Source organism: Octopus sinensis, linkage group LG3, assembly GCF_006345805.1.
Source record: "Octopus sinensis linkage group LG3, ASM634580v1, whole genome shotgun sequence".
NCBI classification, from domain to species: Eukaryota; Metazoa; Mollusca; class Cephalopoda; order Octopoda; family Octopodidae; genus Octopus; species Octopus sinensis.
Window position 1 is genome coordinate 71,858,774 of NC_042999.1, and position 24,000 is coordinate 71,882,773.

The 24,000-nt window shown below is 30.2% G+C and overlaps 1 protein-coding gene across 2 annotated transcripts in view; it reads left to right on the forward strand.

The window, feature by feature from the left end:
* LOC115209347 (G-protein coupled receptor GRL101) overlaps positions 1-24,000 on the forward strand; it is an 804,611-nt gene that overhangs the window by 563,508 nt on the left and 217,103 nt on the right. For both annotated transcript variants that reach the window (XM_029777716.2, XM_036501082.1), the window contains exons 6-7: positions 5,463-5,561; positions 10,526-10,642. In XM_029777716.2, coding sequence (XP_029633576.2) covers positions 5,463-5,561; positions 10,526-10,642 — 216 coding nt within the window. The remainder of the gene's footprint in view (positions 1-5,462; positions 5,562-10,525; positions 10,643-24,000) is intronic.

Sequence of the window (24,000 nt, forward strand, 5' to 3'; positions counted from 1 at the left end):
TTTTAACATATATGTATGTGTATGTGTAAATAGATTTGCCGGACCTCACTGTGCGAGCCATAATTTAATTCAAATAAACTTAATAAAAAGAAAAAAGAAAAAAGAAAAGATAAAAAATAAGAAAATAAAAAATACGAATAAAAATAAAAATTTACAAAAACTAAATTCTCACGTAACGTATGTCTTTAAGCATTCATAGAAAATTAATAATACGTAGGGATAAAAATAAAATATATACTTATGATGGTATAATAATGAAAGCAATGACAAATAAATGTGTTCGAATAAAAATGAAAGCAATGACAAATAAATATATTCGAATAAAAACTATGGTACGAATGACAAACTGCAAAAAGAAAATTTACAAATAATACGAATGATAAAAATTAAAAATTTACAAAGTAAACATAACTTAAGGGTAACGCAAAAGAAATGTCATAAAATATATGTACAAACTACCGACCATTGTCCTACTACGTATTAATTTCGGCTTAACGTCGCAAGGCTCTGCGAACATCTACACTCCCACCTACGTCCTGCTTCTTTTAAACTATTACTTAATTAGCATAATAACTTAATAGTAACAAAGGTCCAGGAAATAAAAAAATGCATCATGGGAGCTGAGAAGTGAGTAGTATGTATCGAATTAAATTTAAATTATTTTATATGGTGGGGTGAAGGAAACTACTATCTGTAAATGACATATATATATATATATATATATATATATATATATATATGTCATTTAGAGATAGTAGTTTCCTTCACCCCACAATATATATATATTATATATATATATATATATATATATATATATATATATGTACATATGTACGTATATACATGTGTATGTATGTATACGTGCAGATTTCTATATTTTGTTTTATGTATGTATTCTCAAGCATATAGTTGCATGTCTAGAGATGCTCATATATCATTCTGGAAAGTTTTATAGATATTTACACTTCCAGTGATGGCTTGGATCTGTAGTCTTCGAATGAGATTTCTTCCTTCTGGTTTGGGAAAGCCTAATTTCTCAAGACTAGTATTTAGGCAGTGTGTTACATTTCGCAGTGCCACAATAATTATAGGTATAAACCTGAACTTTTAATCTCGATAGAGTAACTGTAGATTTCTCAATAATCCAGCGTAGGTGTCCTCTTTAGATTTATTTTAACATCCACCTGGCAACTAATTTCTACAACTGTATATATGTATGTATGTATATATGTATGTATGCAGCTGTGCACACATATTTATCTAAACATCTATGCCTATATATGCATATGTGTGAAATTACATATGCGCCAACACAGTACGAACGGATCTAATTATACAATTACGTGTTAGTTTGTCTCAAACACATTTCTATAACGTCATGTTCACAAACATACAACGAAGTTTGCATACACACATATTAACAGTTAAACATGCATCTATGAGTGCGGTTGCATGCGTGAGCACGTGTGTATATGTGTATGTGTCACCGCGCGTGTCCATGTATTTATGTGTGTATTAATTTCTTCCTTCCTCATATATTTGATGTCTTTCCCACAATAGCCCTATACCAATATAAATTTATCGACATTATTCGTATGTTTACATGTAAAAAGTATACTTCAAAGTTTGTGGAAACATAAATTGCCTCCTTCATCTGTATATCAACTTATCATACAAACAGTTATGTATCTGGATATATGCATACAGACAAACTCTCATTTAACTGCGTTCAACTTTTGCATAGTTTGGGTATAGAAACATCAAGTAGACGAGAAAACTATATTTAGTTGCTTTGCGTAATAAGTATAAATAAATATCTGATAAAAAACATTATGAAATGAATATTCTTCTGCTAGAAAATGAAACGAAGGGCAATAAGTATTAGTAAAAATAAATAAGAACGACTTCCAATAAATAAAAGGAAACTATGGTTATATTAGGTACGTACAACAACCATAACAATACGAATATAAGAATACTTTAAATGTACGTACGCATAAATACATACACAGAGATAAACATATATATATATATATATATATATACATACACACATGTATATATATATGTATATATAACACATACATATGTATTTCTCTGCCTGTTTGCCTGTTTCTCTCTCTCTCTATATATATATATCCACATTTATATGTGTCTCTCTGTCTCCATCTCAGACTCTCTCTTTCTCTCTCCTCTGTTTACTCACAACACACACACACACACACACCACACACACACAACACACACACACACACACACACACATATACATACATACATACTGAAATATTAATATTCAGATGTTAGATCTAGCTAGTTTTGTTTAGTTATTTAGTTATCCCTTTGTTCTTGATTTTGTTTTATTTTTGATGTATTTCAATAATGGTTACAATTTCAACTTTAATCAATTTCTTTTTTATTTACTGTCTTTAAAGATTTACCATATATATCACAATATACATACTCCGACACCCATACACACCCATACATCCTCAAAAAACTATAAGATTTTTTTTTTGTAGATTCAGTAATGGAAGAAGCAAATTTTCAATTTAAATGACAGATTATTTCGTAGACATAAACTAGACAAAGTATTCTACATCAACATTGACAGTAAATATATATATCAGTTCAAATTAAGGAATACAGTCGCTGAGCTGGAAGATATACTACAAAAGAGAATACGTATGCGTGTTCATACGTGTATGACAGAGAGAGAGAAAGAGAGAGAGAGAGAGAGAGAGAGAGAGATTAAAAATGTGTATATTTGAGTGTGAAAGAGACAGAGAGACAGTGATTCTAGGTACATGTTTCTGTGTGTGTGCGCGTGTGTGTGTGTTGTGTGTGTGTGTGTGTGTGTGTGTGTGTGTTTTGTTTAGCTTCAGGTCAGTAAGACTCAAATATATCAGATTTCTGATCAATGGCATCTAGATATACCCAATGATTTATTATCTGTGTTCTAGGTGGCATAGTGAAATTTAAGTTATGTTTTGGTATAATTTTAACAAATTGATTAGCCAGTTAGATGCTTCTCGTCGATTAGCTGAAAGGACGGGTTGTATTCTAATAGCTGGAAAATTGATGCTTTGTATAGTCATTCCAGTGCTACTCAGTATTAACTATTCAGTCATATTTCACTGTATTTGCACACGATTCTGTATAGGTTCTGTATAACAGGGCCATGCAAGATTACAGCTTTTAGTTATACACAACAGAATTATTTGACAAATCGACAGGGAAGTTACAATTATTTAAGCTACTAGAAATAACAACAAATCTCGCTTAAATTCCACATTTACGACTTAAGAATGAAAGATCAGTTTAGATAACGCAGTCTTATAACCCTTTAAGATATGTTCTACGTTTTTTAGGTGTTCACGTAATGCCGGAAAGGATATGATAATAACAAAGTAAGCATTGGATCTGTTACGAGTTGTCAGCTTATCCCCAGTAAATTGCACATAATCCAAGCAGTGTTTACAAGCAGTATATGATGAACATTTTGTTGTTTTCATTCTTTATTGTTATGCATATTTTAATTTACGTAAACATGGAGGTGCATATGATGACCAGCACTCTTGTACTTATGCTGAAATCCCATGTAAAATATCATATGGAAAGAATGGTATGTAATGACTTTCACATACTCGCAGGTACGTTTGGTTGTTTAAAAAATTTACTTCGTGATTCTGCGTTCGATCCTACTGCACACAAACTGGGGTGGCCAATATATCATTAGCTGAAAATGGTAGCCAAAAACAGTACATAATTCGCTGTGTGTGTGCGTGCGCGCGCACGTGCGTTAGTGTGTATATGTCTGCCTTCCTGTGTCTGTGTATATACTTCACTAGTTTACAACCGTAAAAGGTGTAAATAACAATGAGAAAGAATATGGAATCCTGCTTTTCGAGCGAAGTTCGTTGTAGTATTTATTTTGCATCATTGTTACTTGTTTGACACTTCTCATGCTAAACATGCCTTGAACTAGTGGAAACTGCAGCCAACAACGTTATTTTCACCAATGTACTCTCAAATTTCACAGTAAAATTATTTGGAATCGAAGGCCTATTGCACCTCGCCAATAAAAGCAATAACTGTTGTTTTTTAATAAATCTATTATATAAAATCCGTTCTGTCTGTCTGTTTGTGTGTCTTCTAAGATCTCGGGCATCCTCCATCCGATTGTGCTCAAATTTGATATGTAGATACCAACGGTATCCGGGCGTGTATAAGGCTTGAAAAAATTACAAAAATCAATTCCAGGGCAGAATGCGATCGATAAAGCCGTGGGAACGTGCATTTGTACGCGCAAGTACATCAGCTGTTGCGATCGATACTACGCGTACGCTGAAAAATGCATGGTGTCTCAAATTTAGGTTAAATCAGTATTTTCCAAAGGGGAGGCCTATGGGACTGTCGGACAAGTTGTTATGAGAAAATTTAGTTTAAATGTTTGACAACTCAGCGCCGTTCATTGGACGCGGGGCGTTGTGCTCGTCAAGTATATAAATGAGATGAATCAAAGCTGTGGAATAAAAGCTATTTCTATATTAGTGACTTAAATAAAGTAGAATACAACCAAATATAACTGGAACGTGCAACAACAATATTGTTTGTCTGGTGCTTTCTTTTTTATTTTCTATACAATATTTTCTATACCTAAGACATATTTCTAACGATTAGACCAGTCTCGGTACTTATCAACTATTTTATTTTATCAACTCCCGAAGAAAGAAAGGAAATGCTGACCCCTGTGCGATTTGAATTCAAAATGTTAGCTGATGCTACTAAATATGAAAAGGCACTTTGTTCGATTATCTGGCCATCCGCCACGCCTTGTATAAGTAATGTTGATGATGAATTGGTACTAAAGATTTAAAATCTCATGATGCTTTAGAAAATAAACTAAAATCTTTTATTGAACAAAAATTATATCCGTTATCCTTTCAATGCTAGAGGTTTTGTTATTTAAAATATGCTTCCATAATTTCAAGATTAGTAAATAAATCATTTGAAGCTCACTCTGCTAAATAATACTCTAAAGCAATACTTCTCAAATAGTGCGCTGCAAGGCGTATCCAGGTTCACTGCAGATTTTCAAAAGTATAATTTAAGTCTTTAGAAAATTCATACACATGTTTGAACGTTTTAGAAAACATGTTACTCATAATTTTGTTATACGCATGTATGATTAATAGCATAAGATTAGCAATAGGTTCTCTCTTTTATTTTTACACTTTTAACTTTAAAATACATTTATAAAACATTTTCATGTAAATTCCGACAGCAGTTTTTTTAAGTTTACACGCAAAGTATACCGGTTTGCTCTCTAATCCGACATGAAATCATGAAGCTTGAGATCCACTGCTCTAATGATGCAACTCCTTTGTTTACTTTTCGAAGATAAACTTGCTCATAATTCATGATTGATTGAATATATTCACATATAATTTTCTATTGCAGAAAGCCATTTTCAGTGCAGTAACGGCCTTTATATTCACAAAGACAAAGTTTGCGACTTCCACAGAGATTGTTTAATAGACCACGATGATGAAACTAACTGTAAGTATTCGAAATTCCTTATATGTTTGTTCTATTCATATCAGTATTTTAATTATCCTTTATAATATTTCTTAGATACTATTGTTTTCATGTTTTTATTGAAAATATTTATAAAAGAAGATATGATACTGATTATCTGTCTCAGCCAAGTATATGCTCATCGATACATTGATTTAAAATGTCAAATTGTTCGGACATTATTCAATTGTGAAACAGTGGTACCGCAGATGTGTTTTGTTTGAGAGTGAATAAAATATATGCTTGTAGCTATAGTGTATTTCCTGGGCAACCTTGATCATAGAAACTGACATAACAGTTCCGTCGTATGTTTTCAGATAATGTATATCTAGCCCCAAACAAATATGTTGTTCAATTTTTTAAAAATTGAATTCGGAGTAATTTCAAGCAGATTCGGTTACAATTCATTACAAGCTAAGCACCGCATAGAAGCTCTCCATTATATGTTACCTTAAAGTAGAAAAGACTCACAAAGGCTTCTTGCAAAGTATTAATCAAATATGTGTTAGTACAGAGATCGTCTTCCTGAGAGCTGTTTTCTTGTGTACACGTCTTTTACTGTTCTGATTCTGATAGATTACATATAACACATAGTATGATTTTCCATATTGAAAAACACTTTTCTAACATCACAAGATAATCTATTTTCGGTAGGTAGTCAGACCCAATCATCCCTAATCGAATAACGTAATTAGTTTAATAAAGAAACAATTTTTTGTCATTTTATGTTAATAAAATATAGATCACATTAAAAGAACTAATTTGACAAATTACTGTCGTTATTGAAACAATTGAATCTAATAATAAAAAAAATTGGTAGCACTTTTGAACTTAAGCATTTAGTACTGTAAATAAATTTGACCATGTTTGTTCCAGTACAATAACAGTATATCTGAAAAGTGCTTCATTGTAGATTAGTATAGAGTCAATGTATCAATAAGTGAAGTGGTTGACTACGTTTAAATGTAAAAATTAAGCATATTTGTTTCAAATATATATTACAATAAAAAATAAAGAATTAAAAGCAAAATATGTATCTATGTATGTATGCATGTATCCATGCATGTGTGTATGTATGTATGTATGTATGTATGTATGTATGTATGTATGTATGTATGTATGTATGTATGTATGTATGTATGTATGTATGTATGTATGTATGTATGTATGTATGTATGTATGTATGTATGTATGTATGTCATTATTCAGTTTTATTTCAAGATTTCTTAACAGAGAAAGAGCCTGTTTCTAACCTAGATCCACGGCTCCTTCATTGGAATTTCAACATCAACAACAGGGAATTTTTATATGTATGTATGTATGCATTTATGAATATGTGCAGATTTGTGTTTTGTTTTATGAATGCATTCTCATGCATATAGTTGCATATCTAGACATACTTATATATATCTAAACGACAAACTTCTGGAAAGCTTTACGGATTTTTCACTTCCAGTGATGGATTGGATCTGTAGTCTTCGAATTAGTTTTCGGCTTTTCAGGTTCTGAGAAGCCTAATTTCTCAAGATTGATATTCAGGCAGTTCGTTACATATCGCAGTATCCCAATAATTACATGTATAATCCTGAACTTGTAATCTGGATAGAGTAACTACAGATTTCTCAACAGTTCAGCGTAGGTATTCTCTTTTCACTGACCCTTAGCTTTATGCTAACATACGCTGGGCAGCTAATTTTCACAACTGATAGATATCTTGTTGGTCTTGGATTCTGACTACAAACTCACATTAAAATTATATTGTTGTATTTTCTTTATGTATCAGAATTATGCACTTACACTTTTGGTAGTCTCTATTTTAATGAAACAGATATTGAACATAATAAGATTTTTGCTTTCACGCTTTTATCCAAACATACAGCTCTTAAAGTTTGCTTAAGTCGATTGTGCATATACGCGCAAGTCGGTCACATGTAGAATTACTGCAGTGCAATAATGTATTACGGTTTCCTGTCCTGTAATTATTTGACGTCTAAATTGGCTTGAAACCATTCTTTGATGTTTATCATTAAAGTTGTATTGATATAGATAGATAGTACATATATATATATATATATATATATATATATATATATATATATATATATATATATATATAATATATATATATTTAATTCGGGTATATTTGGAGTTTCAAAATAATGCTTACTTTTTTTTTGTGCATATATATATATATATATATATATATATATACATATACATACATACATACATACATACATACATACATACATACATACATACATACATACATACATACATACATATGCGCATGCCCATGCTTGGCTGTCTGTAGTGACTGCAATAAACAAAAAAAAACAGAAAGAATTATTCTGAAACTCCAAATTAAACCCAAATTTTTAAACAATTACAGCGATAACAATAGTATAAATACAGAACAAGGCATTCGAATTGCAGTGTTATTTTGAATACCAGATCGCTTATTTGATTGATTCCAGATGGATCAGTAGCGTTCACATTGCTATGTACAGTGGAAATTAGGAATCGGATCCTCTATTCCCTTCATTTCCGATTTTAGAGAAATTATATTGAGAATATATATTACCATATCAATAAATTTATAATTACGTCCACAGCCTCTCTCTGCCTTTCAGTTTCACTACATGTGCACATGTACATGCATATATGCAATGTATATATATATATATATATATATATATATACAGAGAGAGAAATTAACATGACAGTCCGGAGCAATAGGACGTAAGATGTTGTTGATTAGCTCCGCGAGGTGATCGCCTCTAGCTAACTATATGACGCATAAATCTGTGTCAATAAACCTTCGAACAGGGGAGGTCATCATCTTGTCCTTGCTGGCTTGGCACTCACAGACCAGTTTCGTGGTAGTTGCCCCTTATCAATGTGGAGCAGCCGAGTCCAGGAGGGGTCGCTGTTGACCTTTGTTCGAAGGTTGTATGTATATATATATTATTACAGGCAGAGAAAAGTATAGATGTTACTGTGCATAATAACGCTAATGTATAGTTAATAAATTTATATGGCTCTATATCTCCTAATAAATAAACATCGGTTCTATTATTATGTGTTGTATATGTTGTTTCTTCGCTTATGATTATTAAGGTGTATATATATATGAATTTACAAACACACAAGCACGCACGCGCGTGACCACACACACACACACACACATACAGAAATCGAGAGAGAGATTGAGAGAAAAGTAGGATAGATAGATTGCTAGAGAAATACTTGCGTACGCGCGCCCATGTCTATGTTTATATATATATATATATATATATATATATTTGTATTGGTGCTTAGGCTTGCGTGTATAAGTATGCGTGCGTGGACATGTTTATATATTTGTTTGCGTATAAACTCATTGATAGTTGAGCAACTTCAATATATAAAATCTGAAATGGGTATTTGAGAATATAGCATATCTTATCTGCGACAGTATTAGAAGTATTAAGATTTCGTGTAGAATATAATAGATTTCAGGCACGTGTATCTTGAGTTACATAAACATCATTGCTGCCTTGCGTACATATGAATTCTTTAATAAATAATCTTTTGTTTAGATATAGATATATGTATATAATTTTTTTAAAATTACTTTTCCATTGCATATGAAGAAGAATATAGTGTGCATCTTGAGAAGAAATATATGATATTCATGACAGTTTATTATGATACACTGAAATCTGATAGAGAAATTCATCTCCTAGCTTGTGGTTAATTTGTAGTTGCGTGGTATAAATAGCACGGTAACTTGCTGAAGTTAAATTTATTTTGGTTCTCCATCTGTTATGGATGAAACCACGTTCTCAACTCCTAACAGCCTAAAACATGAGAATTAGAATTTTAGCGCAGCCTTGCAATGACCTAATGGAGTGTGTATGTGTGTGACAAGATATTTTCTTAGTATACTCTAGAGTAAATCGCATAATCAGATATGCAAATGTCAGTAATGACTGAATATTGACTGCAACGGTTGTCTGCATATTCAGACCTTCGTGAGGATAGCTGAGATAATATTCAACAAAGAAGAATCGCCTTCATGTAAAGTATAAACACTGATTCCCTGATTACTTGAAGGGAAAAAAATAGGAAAGTTTGTTATGTAATATTTAGCTACATAGTTTTATATATGTTTCGTTAATATTGAGTAGATCTCGATCCTATAAGGAAAACCTTATTATAAGTCGATAACATTGTCAAATCTTCAGAGATTGCGTAACTCTCACTATTAATCTTTAGTATTCATGTTGGACTATCGAAAGTGTTGTTCTATCAATTACTGCATCGACTATATATACCTACATACATATACACATATATAAATTTCACACACTCCTTTGTGGTAAAATATTAACCATTCTCAAATTTTTATCACTGTCATATAATAAGTGTGGTTTCTTCACTTTATGGGAAGGAAGTATAGAGTGGAATTTAAAAATAGATAATGTATTAGATATTCTGAACACGAGTCATGAAGTTATGTCTGCAACCGCTCCACAGTTGCGCACTTAGCATTGTTAGTGATAAGGAAAAAGCCAGTTTGTAAGCATAACAGCTTTTAACATTTGCAGACGAAAATTAATATCTGAGCCGATGATTGAGCACAACTAAAATGTAAAACAACAGAAAGAAAAAAATATCATAATGTATTTTGTAGAAAGTGTATGTACACAATGTATGTGCGCGCGTGTGTGATAGTTCAGTATCCATATAAGCGTTCAAACTTTGGTTTCAGAGGCGCAATATTAGCATAGTGTTAAAATGTTACACTATACCAGATATTATATTGTATACTGCATAATATTGTACATATTACTGTTTTTATACGCACACACATAAACACACACACACACACATTTCCTCTCTCACACACATACATACACACTAACGCTAACTTTTGCATAATCAGTTGATTTTCTATGTAGGTGGAAAGTGTCCAGAAAGGAAATACCAATGCCAGAGTGGCGAATGTATAGATATATCAAACCAGTGTGATGGAATATGTGATTGTGCCCATACATGTGATGACGAAAACAAATGTGGTAAGAAAAAATATATATACGTCACTTGTCTTATTTTGTTTATATCTTCATATTAGTATGAAACAATATTACTAACACTACTTCAAATGACTGCAGACATTGTGCTATCAACAGCGGCAACCTCACATTTCATATCAACGTTAGTAGTAAAATGTAGGGACAAACAATAAAAACACAATTTGTTATGGAAATCAATCAGTTCTGATTTATCCGCAGATCTTTCTATGTAATACTTCTTTAATATTGCCGTTATTTAATCTCGAATCGTCTTAGATTGATGTGGCAGTCTTCTTTCGGGCATTTCATACTCTGCACTTTGTAGTAAACTGAGAAATTGTTTACTTGGATGGAAATTTGGTTATTTCTCTGAGCGTAACGAGCAATCATATCAGTTGCCACTTTCGTTTACTGAAGCTAAGTGCAGCCCCTAGAAAGTTTTCCTGAAAATCTGCTCGCTTATACAATGATGGACATAATATATTTTGTGTTCACCGGTGTTGTTCTTTCTGTTAAGTAAATGTAGTAGAAATGATTACCTCAGGTACGTATATGTATATTTGCCTTCTTTTCCTCATTTTATGTTGATTGTTTCTGACAGCATTTTTGTCTTCTGTATGTTTGCGTATATGTGAGTTTGTGCGTGCGGTATGTTATGGTGTTGATTGTGAGAGTTAGTTGAAACTATTCACTAGTTTTACAGGATTTATTTATACGGGGAAGGTGTATTCGTACGAAAGTTCAAGAGAGTGGGAGAAGGATGTATTTGATTTATACAAGTGTTTATGTGTAGAATAAAATGTGTAGTAGGTTCGTATATGTGAAAGATAAACAAATTGGGTGGACGCATGACTCCTTGAAGTACTCCATACGAGAAATTCCTACCATATTGGGAGTGTTTTTATTCTACAGTACATAGGTTTAGTAACCGGATAGTTAGTATGGTAGCTGGTGTTTTCTGTTGATTTTAAAGTCGGTGCTGACTAATTTATGTATGAGTGGATGACAGAGGAAATAAAAAGACTTCACTAATATTTATGAGAAAAAGAATGTTACGTGACTGAGACTTTTGCTCTTGTAACATTCCTCTATTTTCTGTGTTAGATTCGAGAATAATAAGGTCTGTGGTTGAGTGTACTGTGATGAATCCATATAATGACTTGGAGAGTGTATAAGGAGTCTATAAGTTGCATGATTATATTTCACTTGCGTTTTTGTTGGACCTCAGAATTGCTTTAGTATTATGCAGCTTCGAAAACAGCGAGGTGAGCCGGGCGAAATGCTTAACGGAATTTCGTCTGTCTTTACGTTCTGAGATCAAATTCCGCTGAGGTCGACTTTGTCTTCTATCCTTTCGGGGTCGATAAATTAAGCGCCAGTTGCGTGCTGGGGTCGATCTAATCGACTGGCCCCCTCCTCAAAATGTTCGGGCGTTGTACCTAGTGTATGGAAAAGAATATTATCTAGCTCCTGTGTAATGTTGCAAGTAAGAGTAACTGTAGATGCTAGTGAATGTAATGATTCCCCAAGCACTAGAATGATTAGGCCTGTACTCACCATTTTGTATGATTATAGGTTTCCCTATTGCATTTTGGGTGTCCGATAGAAGGAAAAGCTCAATACCTTCCTCTAGGCGGAATGCATGTTTTCTTAATTTCATATATTCTTTTCTTTCTATGGTTGGATGCATGAATCTTTCAAGAACTCCATAAGTTTGTATTCAGGCGTTACCCTGATTTCAAATACGTATCATCTGTGGGAAGCAGGCACCCAGGAAGTCTGAACTCTATACGCTAGGAAGCCTGCTATAGTGGAAGATGTATGCGAAAGGAAATATGTGCAGAGTATAAGTAGTGAAATCAGAGTTGTATGTTTGTGAAACAAACTTCTTAACCTAACAGAATTAGCTCCTTTCTTTCGTAACAGGCAATAAGGCTTTAAGGGGAACTGTATGGCAATACTCTGCTTAGTTTAGCGCCACCAGTTCATAGTCATTTGGTACTTACTAGTTTACATTTTTCTCTTATTCCTACAGCAATGGACGGATGAGTAAAATCTAGTTATAAGATCATATCAGTAGTTTATGACTAGGACGTTCAAGAAATATGTATATGTTCTAGCAACCAAATATATAGGTACTTATTGTCTCGTACAGAGTCGAGTTTCTTACTCTGATATCTAATATAGTAAGATATCTCATCCTGCAGCCCTATGTACGAGAGAATATGAGTATGTAAGTGATATTGTTTATGTTTTCGTCAGGAAGCAGGCAAGGGCATGCTTCTTAAACAGGCCCCTGTGACAAGAGGAAGGAATGTAAAGGGATATCCTCAAATTAGACACTTAACTCGAGTGTTTGTAAGATTTCAAGCGGTGGTTTTAAACTGACCAACAGATTAAAATCTCCTACCTAAATAAGCTATGGTGTGATTTGAACTAAGAATGCTAAAAGCCAGAACAAATTCTGCAAGGCATCAGTTCAGATCATTACGCAGTCCGCAAATCCACGATTGGCGGTGATAAAGTTGACCTTGCAGGATTTGAAATCGGAGCGCCATATATGTATGTCTATATTCATGAATGTGATTATGTGTGTAAATAAACTTTACATCCCACACTGATCTGTGCACTGAATTCTTGAATTTTGATTTGAACCATGCGTATTAAAAGAGGTAACGCGAAATTCAGAGTAAGCGTCAAAGAAGATAAACTTTATCTAAATATTTTTCGACTCATCCCAATCATATTCTGTAATACAATATCAGTTCACTTCATTGAATACACTGACGTGTAACTAGTTTCTATCATATGTATGTATTTGCATCACTGTAAGAAAAGTGTATTTGTGCGTGTATATACACGTCTGATGCTGTACATAAACTGATAAAAGGTTAAGAACGAATGTAAAAATTAGAAGTGGAATAATGTAAATGCTTACAAATATTGTTTATATATATATATATACATACATACATACACGCACGCACATACACACACATAGATATGTATGTATATGCGTATGTATCTGTGTGTGTGTGTACGTATGTGCATACACACACATATATACATGTTCATAGATATATATTTTTAGGTATACGTACATATATGTACACATATAAAAATACATACATGCATATATGCATGTATGTATGTATGTATGTATGTATGTATGTATGTATGTATGTATGTAGGTATGTATCTATGTATTCATGTATGTGTATATATATTCCAACATATTCCGTCGTTTGCTTTGCGATTTCAATACAACGTTTCCGTTTTATTTAAATATTTTCTTTAGCCATTAAGAAATTGTTTTCATATCTACCTTCTATATCTATTTGTAAATAAATAATACTTTTCTATCTTCGTTTATTTGTCTTTATCTTCTTTATCACTAGAAACATTCATCTATCGACATATTTATTTATTCCTTTTGCTGATCTTCATATAGATTTTGTTTCTAACTGCGTCCATATATTTAACTATATCGTTACCTGCCTCTATTTATCGATATATCGATCTGCCTACATAATTTTTTTCCTTCATATTTCTATAGATATTTTGCACAGTAGTTATATGTTTTTCAACTTATATCGCTATCTGTATAGCTATCTATAAAGTAACGTAACTATATATTTCTTTTAGTTATTTACATGTTAATTTTAATTTTTGTTTTACTGGTGTCTCCTAAGCTGTTTATCTATTTATTATATGTGATATATATATTCTTTTAAATATTTCATTTGAATTGTCTTTTCGCTTAGATTGTGTCAACAGACACTGTTCCTTACAATATACAGTGTTTCTAACATAAAATAGAATATACAATGTATCTGGTATAATATTTCTTTTGAAATACTTTCACCTATGTAAAGCAATTGTTATATCCTGTAATATGTAAACTTTGCTCTAAAAATGATCGATCAAGCATCTTTGTGGTAGCTAGAAATAACAGCCTAATATATCTCATATCACTCTATACTGTCTAATATGAAGCGTACACTAAGTAAATTGGTTTTAAACATATTCTATCCGAAAAACAAAACGAAAATGATATGGTCACTGCTTAAATACTTTTGGTCACACGACTATTTTGCTCGTGGCTGAGAGAGAATTTAACAAAAACATCTACGCTAGCCTAAATGCATATATTTTACTTATCTCTAAGACTGTGCTCTATCGCTTGTGTTGTTATCCTTAATGCTATGTTGAAACACATATCGGATGTCATTGATTAAACTTATCATCAAAAGCATTCCAATTGTGACACTACGCTGATTTTATTTCAGTTATAATCTAAACAGTTTGTATATCAGTTGTGTATTCTTTCTTTTGAAAGTAGGGAACCGATTTGTGAGAGATACGGGTGCTAATTTTAGCAGGTCGATTTTCCACCCTGCCAATATATATGGATTTAGCGGAGCGTTCTATGTTGCAAGCAATTTGATCTCAAAATTACTGGACCTCTCACTAGACCGTGAAAAGCGTAGTCGATGATGCATTTCTTCCTACCATTTCTCATATTTTTTTTAAGTAGAGAAGAAAATTGACGACTGATTTCGATTCAGACATGGAACTACTGCATTTTATTTATTTATCTTCATATTCTTTGGAAATATATGGGCATCATACGACGTATATATCCATTTATTGAAGATATGATATATTTGCTGGAATAACTCATGATTGTGAATTACTCGAACTACTAATTCCTCATTTTTGCATCAAAATTATTTATAAAATGAAATGATTCTATAAAACACTATTGTGAAATTTGGTATAATATTCAAATAGAATTACTTGTGAATCAATCTCATTTTTGCAATGCCACTTAATGGTTTCTGTGGACTTAGGAAGCTGATTGCTACAATGCCAACTATCAATGACGAAAGCTTTACTTCTACTGTTGAATCATAAGAAAGCAACATGTTCTGAAATGTATCCCTTGCTTTCTCGACCACAATGATAATGATAGTTAAACTCAAACATATTTTCAAATCACCACATTCAACCATGCAAAGATTATATTGGTTTGAAATCATACGAAAAATAACCAAGCCATGTTAAAGTTGTATAGTTATATCTGATAATGTACAGCCGCATGATTGAAACCGTATGTTTGGAGAGAAGCTTGTTTCTTTTCTTCTGTAACGCTAAAATTGAAACTATTAATACGATGGTTCTAATCTCTGTGACTACAAGAGAAAAAGAAACACTAATGCTATAAACGCACGGAAGCAGAATTCAAAGGTTATGTCACGAAACAAGACTTGGGTATAATGATATCATTTACCTGGAGACATATCACAATCTGGATACATCGGCATATGTTGAAGAGATACAGACAATGAAAAATAAGTGACTACGGGAAGGGCAAATGTTTGAGATGTTTAAAACCATTGCCTACTAGCATGTTTAGCAGGCATGGCTGTGTGGTTTCACAGTTATGTGGTTTTCGGCTCAATCCTACTGTGCAATCACTTGGACAAGTATCATGTACTATAGCTCCACGTCGACTAAATCTCAATGAGTTGTGTAAGCACCGTCAAAGAGACATTTTCTGTCTTCAATAGTAGACACAATCGCACCTGGCCCACAGAGTTTATTATTGTAACATTTATTGTAAAATGTATTCTATAATTTCATTCATGCGATTTCAAAATCATTTAAATACTTTGAAGCATTGCAAGGTGGCTCGAAACGAAACATTTCATAAAATTGATTTTTTTTGTTTTTTTACGTTAAAGTTCTTATTCTTACAGTTTATTATATTTTGTTATTTATTGAGTTTATTTTACTTCGAAAAATTTTCAAATGTACGCTTGTATTCTAAAAACACTATAGTGACCATATCCTTGCAGACTTGAGAAATTCTATTAAGATTACTGGTCTTCCAGGAAGACCGCGACATACTCTGAGTTGTTCTCCTTGAAGATAGAAATTAGAATTTCCCTTAAGTAATTAAAATTTTATTGTAAAATAGCATTTAAAGAAAATTCTTGAAATTCCCTTCCCTTTTCTTTAAAACTCGCTAGCAACTGCCGATACGGTTTTAGATTCTCTATTCGGCGAAGAAGGAAATTTAAATTAATAGAAAGTTTTATATTTTTTTATAGTGTACATCTGTGTTAAAAAAATACTGCCCCGTGATTTATTTGTTTAAATTCATACCTTTTATTCACATCATTTGTTTGCCTTAGCCCTCTCTACATTCCTAAATTTCATATATAAATACATATTTATATATAATTTTAAAGATTCTTGGTAAATCACTTTCTCTCTCTCTCTCTCTCTCTCTCTCTCTCTCTCTCTCTTTCACACACACACACATTTCTCGATTTTCGTCTCTCCCTCTTTTTCTTATCGAACGTCCATTCCATTGCACCTCTTACATCTGATATTTCCAAAATGTATCAAAATTCAAACAATAGTTAAGGGTTACTTCTCACTCATTTAAGACTTCTTGTCTATACATAAACCTCTTTTTGGCGTTTCTAGTTTCAATCTCATTTTCTTTCTTTTCATCTATTCTCCTCCGCTTTGCTTATCCATTATCATCGTGCCTATTATACTTTTATATTTTTCTCAAAATGTGGTGAATCACGTAATTTGCAAGCAATACTGATTTCCTTTCTGTATCGCTAATGTTGTTATGCAAAGTCGAATATTTACCATTTTCTCCTTTAATAAGAGAATATAAAATCAGTGTGAAAGAAAGAATTCTGTCTTTTGTAAACTACAAAAATAATGTAGCATCTAACGTCATTCTATTCTTTTGCATTTTGTTACGAGTCTTAAGCCAAAAGCATATGTGACGAAAAAAAGGTGACATTTTAATCACCGATTGAAGATATTTAACTTGTATTCCTTCGTCAATGTCTTTCAGAAAAGAAAGGATTGTTATGTTGCAAAACAAACGTGTAATTTGAATAACTGAAGTCGATAATACAAGAGAGTAATGTAGAATTATGAACACATTTTAATATATATATATATATATATATATATATATATATATATAATAAATAGTAGGGAATAAATCCAAATTTACAGGGAAAAAATCAGATTTAGGATTAAATCCAATTTTATAGTAAAATATTATATAATATTAATTAGAGACAAAACCACTATTTTGCAAAACAAACAAGGAAAGACTTAATCAATACATAAAATTTTAATAAAAAGTAAAAAAAGTAAAAAAACCGCCACTACAATTGTTTCATGTCTTGAATGACAATCTTCAGGTGGATTTCCGATCTAAAATATCAATATTTTAACATATAAGTATAAAAAATAATTTTAAAATAATTAAAGTATCGATGAAAAAATATAAATATATAATCTATATATAACCTATATATAATCCATAATAATCAATATATAATCTAAAATAAACCCTATCAACAATTAAATATAAAACAAAATAAAAATAAACTATATATACACACATACGCATACACATATAACTAAGTATATATAACCATATCTAAATACATACACTAATTCACACACCTATACATATATCCCTATACATACACATAAAAACGTCTAGGCAACGATAAATAAATAAAATAGCCAAATACTTCAACACAATACTTATTCATACTCCCTCACACACACATACAACCCACATTCATAAACAATATACATATACCCGCTCACACATACATATACAAACATACAGAACTCGATATATACACCAATATATTCACACCCACATCTATACAGATAAATATATTACGCAAACAATCACACACACACACATTCACACATACATAAACACTCAAAAGAAAAATAAACAATTCTTTGCACGTGGTGATCGAAAGTTTTGTTTAAAAATTATGAATGGAATAATATATAATCAACGTAAATATACAGAATTTACTCCAAATCATTAATAAACCATCATGATAAATGAAACCCATATATATATATAATGATAAAACTCCCTTTACCATACACAATTATACCTATATAGCAATCTCCATATATACATTCACACACAAATACACATACGTAAAACACACACACACAACATATACGTATACCCCCTCACATATACATATACATACGTACTAAACTCGATATATACAACAATATGTTCACACCCACACTCATACAGATAAATAAATTACACAACTAAAATACGCACACACACACACATTCACACATACATAAACACTCAAAAGAAAAACAACATTACTACACATAATACGATATATAAAATACTTCATAAGTAACCAGAATATCATAAGTAACAAGATTAACATAAGGAGAAAAAATATACATACTTTCAAATCAGTCTCAATTTATGAAGTGAAATTAAACTCTAGCCGTTAAAACGTCAAACAAAATTACGTTACCATAGGAACCTAACATATGTATAAAAAGACTTCGCGCTCTGTAAACGAACGTCATTTAAAATTATGAATGGAATAAATGGAATTAAAAATTCTATGCGCGTGGTAAACGAACATTACTTAAAAATTATGAATGGAATAATGTAATAAAATAACAAACATCTTAATAAGACATAAATTACTACAAATTCATTAATAAAACTACCATGATAAACTAAAACTCATAAATACATATAATGATAAAACCTCCCTTTACTAAACACTATAACATACCTATATAGCAATCCCCCTAACCTATACATTCACACACAAATACACACATGTAAACCACACACCCACGACATATACAAATACCAACCTCACTCACACATACCTATACATACGTATAAACCTCGATATATACACCAAAAATTCACTCCCACACCCATACAGATAAATAAACATATACATCCTTAAAAATAGGTGCCATCTCACGCACATCAATCATGCATGTATACAAGTGCATACACAAGCACACACTTTTACATAGCACCATGCACTCCCACATCTACACATGCACTTATACACGCGCACACATGCACACACACCCATGCAACATACATATTCACGGACACTCTCCTAGACATCCAAATATACGTATAAATGGCTACAAGACAATACCCAATAAAAAAAACTACCATGAACAACAAACCAAGCTATAATGCATGGGGACTAAAATACTAAAAATTCTAAATAAAATAATCATGATAAATGAAATCCATACATACAAATATAAAGATAAAACCCCTTACCAAAACACAATACACACAAATACACACACATATAAACACCCACCCACAAACATAACCATATACACACTCTCACAAACATATACATACGTACAAACCTCGATATATACACCAATATATTCATTCTCACACTCAATAAATTATTAAATAAATACATATACAAACATAAACATATATATATATATATATATATAAAATATATATATATATACATTCACACATAACATCACATACACATATATATAAGAAACAGTCTTTCAAAAAAGTAAATAAATATTAATATATTTATATTTATATATGAGTGTGTACACGCAGACGGGTGCAAACACACGCACATTCAAAACATTCATGTATACAAGTGCATAAATAATCCCACTCAATTACATAGCACTCATACACTCCCACATCTACACTTGCACTTGTACACACGCACACATGCATACACACCCATACCTACATATTCACGGACAATCTCCCAAATATCTATAGAAACGTGTATTATAACAGACAATACCCAAATAAAAACTGCCATGTTCAACATACCAAATAAAATACAAAGGGATCGTAAACATTCACACATACATACAAAACTCAATATATACACCACTAAATACACCCAATCATCCATAATAATATATCCTCAAATATACATATAACATATACATAATAAAAATACATAATAAAATAAAATAAATAAATAAGTAAAGAAAATAAAATAAATCTAATACAAATTATTAAAGTTTTAACGTACCATAAACTGTTATATATTAATATACATTAAAAATGAACTAATTAAAACAAAGAAATATCAATTAAAGACTAACTATAATTAAAGCCTAGACTACATAACTAAATATATATAATACTCTAAACTAAATTTAATATTAAACTAAAGTAACCTTTAATAGGGACCTATTATTGTTATTTATCATGAAACTTATTATATAGGTAAAGTAACCTATGTCTGCATTTTATTTTGCGTTCTTCATCTGTATTAAGTAAATTATCATACTTATAAAATAAAATTTCTTTAAACTCATTAGAGCATAAATAACGACAATTCGCTCCTATAGTATATGAATTAGTTTTACAAATTATTTCCCAAATTAAACTATAATTAATATTTTGTGATTTAAGTCTCCAAATGTACTTACTAAGTCCAGTTGAGCTGATTAAGTTTTTATTTTTAAAAGAATTCATATGTTGTGCGATTCTTAATTTTATTTTTGAGGAAGTAGACCCTATATAAACCGCTTTTGGGTAATTATTATTCTTAAAGTTATTATCATGTAATGTAACTATACATTTATACACTACATCGTTAATATCACAATTATTATTAAATATACATTTAGATTTATCTCTACAAGTACAATTAATATAAGTCTTATCATTATTATTATTATTATCAAATAATTTCTTTTTATAAAAATTATTCAGTTTAAATTTATTAAATGAAGAAATAATGTTACCTACATTATTAGTGGTGGAATAACCTACTCCAAAATTATTACTAGAGAAAATGTTTCTATATTTACGATTATCTCTAATAAATAGTTCTATAACATCTAAAATCTCTTTGATAATATTCGTTTTTACTTGATCTCCATAAGGAACTATTAACCAAATTTTATTCTTATTAACCTTATTATTATTGTCATTATTATAAATATATCTATAATTCTTTATCTTATTAAAAGTATTATCAGAATTATATCAATGTACAGCATTTAAGGAATTATTAATATTATTAATTTTATCAATATTATTATTATAATTATTATTAAATTTATTTTTATTTTTATAATTCTTATTTGTATTATTATTATTATTATTTGTATTCTTATTTTTATTTTTATCATTTTTATTATTATTTTTATAATATCTATTATTTTTACCACTAATACTAACAAAATTATAATTATTATTATAAGTATCTCGAAAATTATCATTTAAATCTTTATCACTAATATTATAAAATTTAATATTCCTATTATAACCTGCCCCTCTAAGGGCCTCATTATAATAATTAGCATGTTTATTAAAAATCTCTATATCATAAGAGAGTAATGAAATACGTTTACTTATATTATTAATCAACGACTTTTTAATAGAAAATGGGTGATTACTATTAACATTTATATATCTAAGGTTCTCATTAAGTTTATGATATGGTTGTGTTTTACCTGTAATTAGATTAAAATAACATCTAAATAATTAACATTATAATTTTCTATTATATAGTAATACTTAAACCATATCTTTTAAAAAGAAACTATATAGTTTTTTCTTATATCCTTCTAGATTCCTATTAGTACAATTCTTTGTAACTAGTAGAAGATCGTCTCTATATAAGCCACCCTCTATTTTAAGATTTTCTAATTGGAGTTCAGATAAAAGAAAAATACCTACTAAATCAGTAGCTTGTGCAGAATCTGGTGCTCCCATAGGTATATTAAAACAATCTCTGGTATCATTCCTAGCCCATAATTTATTTTTATATTTAATGAGCGATTTCCTAGCCATTTTAATTACATTAACTTCTTCAAGTGACATACCCACTTTATTCATTGCGAAAATAAGCGCTTTAATAAATCGTTATAAATTTATTCAAATAGATATAGATAATTATTATTCTTCTATTAATGAAATTGTGTTTAATAAACACAATTTCATTAATAGAAGAATAATAATTATCTATATCTATTTGAATAAATTTATAACGATTTTTATCTTTAATATTATTAAACCATTTCAATGTATTGTTATTACTAGACCATAATTTTAAATAATTAAGTTTATTTAACTTATTGATATATTTATCTAAAATAAATTTACTTAATTTACCTAGGTCAGATTTACATGGGCAAATTAATCTAACTTTAGGGTCTGAATAAAAATTATCTTTATGGTCTTTAAGAGTAATTTTGGGGTGCAAAGGTACATAAGGTTCAGTTTTATTATCCAACTCATATTTTAACATTACTAATTTAGAAACCTTATTAATATTATAAAGAATATCATCGGGAACAATTTTATATTTTTTAATTATTTCTTTCCCTAATAGTTTATCATATAATTTAACATCTAATTTATATAGATTCCTAGTTTTATCAGATTGTACTATAATACCATCTATATTTCTCATATCTTTAATTTTAATTGCTAAGTTCCTTAAATATTCATTATTTCTATTTGGGTATTTATGGAATTCAATATTTTTTACCACCTTCCATATACTATCTTCTAGTAATTGTAATTCTTTATTAAATGGAGGTTCCTTTATAGATTTAAATTTAGAGGTAAAATTATCATTCCTACTATCATTATCATTAAATAAATAAAAATTATAGTAAAAAGCTTTCCATTTAATTCTAGAAATAAAATCTTTAACATTATTAATAAGTTTCAAAACAAATTCCTTTCTAGAAGGAATAGGAATATCTTTCACAGATGAATCCCAAAATAGCGGTTCTATCTTACCTGTAAATTCCATAATCTACGAAATTGAGGTATTACACTCAATATACAAAATTATCAATATTAAAAAATAATAAATATTAGGGAATAAATCCAAATTTACAGGGACACAATCAGATTTAGGATTAAATCCAATTTTATAGTAAAATATTATATAATATTAATTAGAGACAAAACCACTATTTTGCAAAACAAACAAGGAAAGACTTAATCAATACATAAAATTTTAATAAAAAGTAAAAAAAGTAAAAAAACCGCCACTACAATTGTTTCATGTCTTGAATGACAATCTTCAGGTGGATTTCCGATCTAAAATATCAATATTTTAAAATATAAGTATAAAAAATAATTTTAAAATAATTAAAGTATCAATGAAAAAAAATAAATATATAATCTATATATAACCTATATATAATCCATAATAATCAATATATAATCTAAAATAAACCCTATCAACAATTAAATATAAAACAAAATAAAAATAAACTATATATACACACATACGCATACACATATAACTAAGTATATATAACCATATCTAAATACATACACTAATTCACACACCTATATATATATCCCTATACATACACATAAAAACGTCTAGGCAACGATAAATAAATAAAATAGCCAAATACTTCAACACAATACTTATTCATACTCCCTCACACACACATACAACCCACATTCATAAACAATATACATATACCCGCTCACACATACATATACAAACATA